Genomic DNA, 4,805 nt, shown 5'->3' on the forward strand with positions numbered 1-4,805 from the left:
TTATTTGTTCCAAAAATTGTCCAATGACTTATTTAACATATTTTGGAATGTCCAATGACTTATTTGTTCCAAAAAATTGTCCAATGACTTATTTAACATGTTTTGGAATGTCCAAGGACTTATTTATTCCAAAAAAAAATCCAAGGACTTAATCATTCCAAACAAGAAAGTCCATTGGTTTTTATTGTACTTTTCCCTTATTATTAATATTTATTATATAACTAGTTTCGAACCCGTGTATTACACGAGGTATTTTAAATGAGGAAAATGAGTTGAAACTTTTCCTCAGGTCTAAAAAAAAACTCTAAACATTAACTCTGAAACACAAGAATTCAGAGTTCTATTGTTAGTCTGGAAAATAACTCTTGACTTAACTCTGAATAAGAGGAATTCAGAATTATCTTCTAAGTTTAGAAAGTATCTATGAGCATAACTCTGAGTCACAAGAATTCTGATTTCTCAAAACTCAGAAACGTAACTCTGAACTTCAACTCAGTTCAGAGTTGTATTCTAAGTATGGGAATAAACTATGGAACTAAGTCTGGAACAGAATAATTCAGAGTTATGTTTTAAGTCTGAGAAATAACCAATATCTGATGACTTCATATTGGTGATTTGTATCACTAATGTCACTTAAGTGTAATGGGATTAATTTGTTGATCAATGTAATCATGATAAATATCGAACAAGTAAGGAAGGTGCGAAGTGCACACTTTTTTGAGTTTATTTTGATTTAGGGGCGAAGCCCCTAAACGACGGGGGTTCGGGGGCAGTGTTCCCGGTGGCGGGGTCCAAGGGGCGGCAGCCCCTGACGGGTAATATTGCTTTGTGAAAAATGCTTCAAAAATCCGAATTTGAAATTTTAAACCCAATTTTGATGACCATTTCAGAGTTAAATGCAGACTTGCAACTCTGAATTTCCCAGAGTTATGTTGTAAGTCTGGAGGCCACTTCGGAGTTAAATTCAGACTTATAACTCTGATTTTCCCAGACTTTTATACTTGTATGTCTTATAAGTCTGCAAGATAACTCTGAAATTTAACTGAGAAAAAGGAGTTCTGACTTGTCCTCAGACTTTTATACTGGTAGGCCTTATAAGTCTGGCAGACAACTCTGAATTTTAACTGAGGAAAAAGAGTTCAGACTTGTCCTCAAGCCTACAAAGAAACTCTGAACTTTAACTCTGAAGCATAAGAATTCAGAGTTGTGTTGTTAGGCTGGGAAACAACTCTCGACTTTAACTGGGAAAAATGGAATTAGAGATACAGTCAATGATGTAATTAATCTCTTGACATTTCTATTTGTGGCAGTACAAAATGTGCCAAATTTTCTATCTCCTGTTGTTGCTTCAATGAATAACGGTTTTCTTCTAAACATGGGGTCTCCTGGTGGTAAGGTTTTTGCTGAAAAAGTCTGGAAAAGTCTGTAGATATCAGACTTATAATCAGTTGTGTTTACAAGAACAGATGTCAATTAAATAGGCTCATTTGAACCAGTAATGTAAATTGTGTTTACATACATGTTTAGGCGGAAAATATCAATAACCGTCACACAGAAACATGACACGTATCCCCAAAATTACTTAGGGTTATTTATAAAAATAACCGGTTTACACAACCTTTTGCCACAAAATAACCACATTTTAGAGGTTTTGCCAAAATAACCACTCGGATCGCCCCCGAGGGAGATCCGTACACAATGGGGGCGATCCCGGGTAAAAAAAAAATTCCTCAAAAGTCGAGATTACTGTTCACCTCGTTGACCGTGTTTGACCTCGCCCCCGGGAGGGATCCGTACTGTACCTGGGGCGATCCGTACTGTTCACCCGTGTTTTTTTTTTTTTTTGTATTTTTTATAACATTGAAGTTGTATTTTTTAACTTTTTTAGAACCAAATTTCATGGGAAAAAGTTTAAAAATAAATCTTTATAATTATGAAGACGCAAAAATTATTTTTCTCTGTGTTTTTTAAACCAAATTTTAACTTTTTTGTGTTTTTTATTTAACAATTAAGGGGTGTTTTTAATAAAAATTGAAAAATACATAAAGTGTGTCTTTTTACATATTTAATTTTAAATTTCACGGTTTTTCGTTATAAAATAACCGGATGATAATTGTGGTTACGAAAAAAAATATTTAGTTGATTTTTGGAGAAAAAATCACACATTATATCTGATTTCGCGGTTTTTGATGATATGACAACTCTATGACATTATATCTGATTTCATGTTTTGTGATGGTTGATTGTGTTTAGTGGGTTAAAGGTTGTGATGGTTTATTGTTTTTAATGGGTTAAGGGTTGTGAGAGTAAAATATATGAGAAAAGAAATAGAAGGGAATGTGTGAAAAATTATTAATTAGGAGGTTGGTATTTATAGTGAAATTGGTATTAGAAAAAAAATCAAAAAAAAAAAAAATTTTACCCGGATCGCCCCCGGTACAGTACGGATCGCCCCGGGGGCGAGGTCAAACACGGTCAACGAGGTGAACAGTAATCTCGACTTTTGAGGAATTTTTTTTTTTTACCCGGGATCGCCCCCATTCTGATCTGTTACTAACATTTTATAGGTCCTAGAAGAGATGTAAAAAAAGGTCATCGGTTAGTACCAAAAAATCTATAATATATCGTTTTTATCATCAGAAATAGCATTGAACTCAATAAATACTAATAATTCGTATAAACCATTTTTTTGAGTATTCCTAGATTCAAAATCAACCAATCTCACCTCAAGTTAATGTTTTTCATTACTGTTTTAAACTTTCAAAACTATCAATAAAATCAAAAGCCCATGTTTTATTATAGCTTGAGGTCTTATTCTTGTTTTGAAGATAGAAGAGTACTTAAAATTCATACACTCAATATTAGGTGATCATGAGTCAATAGTATATGAAAAAACAAGGGTGGTTTTAAAATCTTAAATATAAATACAAATTGAAATGTCTCTCATATGGTTGGTAATTTTTTTTAAAAGGTAGGAGTTTTATTAGTTAATACCAAGAAATCTACTATATTCTAATACAAAAATTAGAATTCATGTGGATGGCATAATCAAAAAAAATCCATGGAAGATGAATGATAAAAAATGCGTCAAACTTTTTTAGAGAAATAGTTTTAAACTTTGGTACTAAATACAAAACTTAGAGAACCAATAAAATAAACAACCAATTAATTTTTTACATATTCTCTTTTTTAAAATAATTAATATATATATATATATATATATATAATACGAATGGTTTTGGTGCTAAAAGTTTCCCCGACTCGTGGTATTAGACGTTTTGGTCTCAAAGGGAAGCTCAGCCCGAGATATATTGGTCCTTTTGAAATTCTGGAAAGGGTTGGAGCTGTGGCCTACAAGTTAGCTCTACCGCCACAATTGTCCCACGTACATAATGTGTTCCATGTCTCTTCATTGCGAGGATACAACTACAATCCCCTACACGTCATTGAATATCCTTTGGAGCATATAGAGCCTGATCTATCTTATCGCGAGGAGCCTGAGGCAATTCTTGATCGCGATGAGAGAGTTACACGAAAGAAAGTGATTCCTTTTGTAAAAGTTCTTTGGAAGAATCACTTGGAACGTGAGGCGACGTGGGAAACTGAAGAACATATGCGGCGGGAGTACCCAGAATTCTTCAACTGATGTAAGTTCCCTATCTCTAAATTCGATTTCGGGGACGAAATCTTCTTTTAAGGGGGGGAGAATTGTAAGACCCGAATTTTAAAAACATTATCGTTAACTTACCCGAATTGTATCGTACTTAAGTAACGGTCGGTAATTGTTAAGGGGTTAAAATCGTCAAATTACTAAACTTATTATAATATATATGAGAGTAAATTACAATCCATCGTATGCATCGTTTCTTAACCGCCTCTTCTCAATCTCAGTTTTCTCTCTCTAAAAATCTCTCATCTTCTCTCTAAATTTCACGTTCAATCGTTGAAGGAATCGAAGTAACGATTATATATTCGGAATCCACTCTTCGAATCCTTCATAAAGGTATAAATTTCATTCACTTTTATTAGGGTGTTTACGTTAGCATTTTTTAGACCGGTTTATAAATGATGTTATGTCTAAGTTTACGGATAGATATTGTTATAAGTATGATATATTCCATGTTTAGAATGATAGGATTGATTAAATTGATGTAGAAATTAAAAGGGTAGATTATGGTTTCATTATGGTTAGATTTGGTGTATATGTTTTACGGTACACCAATTGTTCGATATAATGCCGAAAAGAGTAAAATTGCATGATTAAGCTTAGGTTAGCGACCATTGGACTTGTTTTACGGTTTAGTATGTTGAAGCATGTTTATAGCACGTAAATATAGCGAATCATGAAAGTTGGATTATAAAAGTTAGTCGCGAATCGCGGAATCGGATTTTACTGACTATGCAGGTCCATACTTTGACAGTGTGTAACTTGCAAACCGTAAGTCGGAATAAGCTCATATTTTGCAGTTAGAAATCCCTTAATGTATACTACAACTTTCATGTAGGGTCGAAAATCCAGTTATGAATCTAAGTGGCCCAAAAAAGTGTGTTTTCGGGGCTGTTTGCAATGTATTTAGGATTGATATGTTGTTTTGTGAAATTCGTATAAAATAGATGGATAATCCAAATGAGGTGATTCCAAAACCAGTAGTTTCATCGCCTATCACACTACATCTTTCGTTTAGACAGTATTTTCTGTATTGATCTCTAAGTGAGGTAAAAATGCCCCCGAAAATGACGGTCAAAAACTGTTAAAGTCGAATTGGAATTATATAAAGCCAAGTGTTGAGTCGATTTCTCAATGC

The 4,805-nt window shown here is 33.6% G+C and overlaps 1 protein-coding gene across 1 annotated transcript; it reads left to right on the plus strand.

The window, feature by feature from the left end:
- Window positions 1–3,232: 3,232 nt before the first annotated feature.
- Window positions 3,233–3,646, plus strand: LOC112526433. The gene has a single exon (XM_025136716.1). The coding sequence runs from the start codon at window positions 3,233–3,235 to the stop codon at window positions 3,644–3,646; it is 414 nt and encodes a 137-aa protein (XP_024992484.1).
- Window positions 3,647–4,805: the final 1,159 nt, after the last annotated feature.

The sequence above is a fragment of the Cynara cardunculus genome (assembly GCF_001531365.2).
Source record: "Cynara cardunculus var. scolymus isolate 2C chromosome LG 14, CcrdV1, whole genome shotgun sequence".
In the NCBI taxonomy this organism is placed as follows: Eukaryota; Viridiplantae; Streptophyta; class Magnoliopsida; order Asterales; family Asteraceae; genus Cynara; species Cynara cardunculus.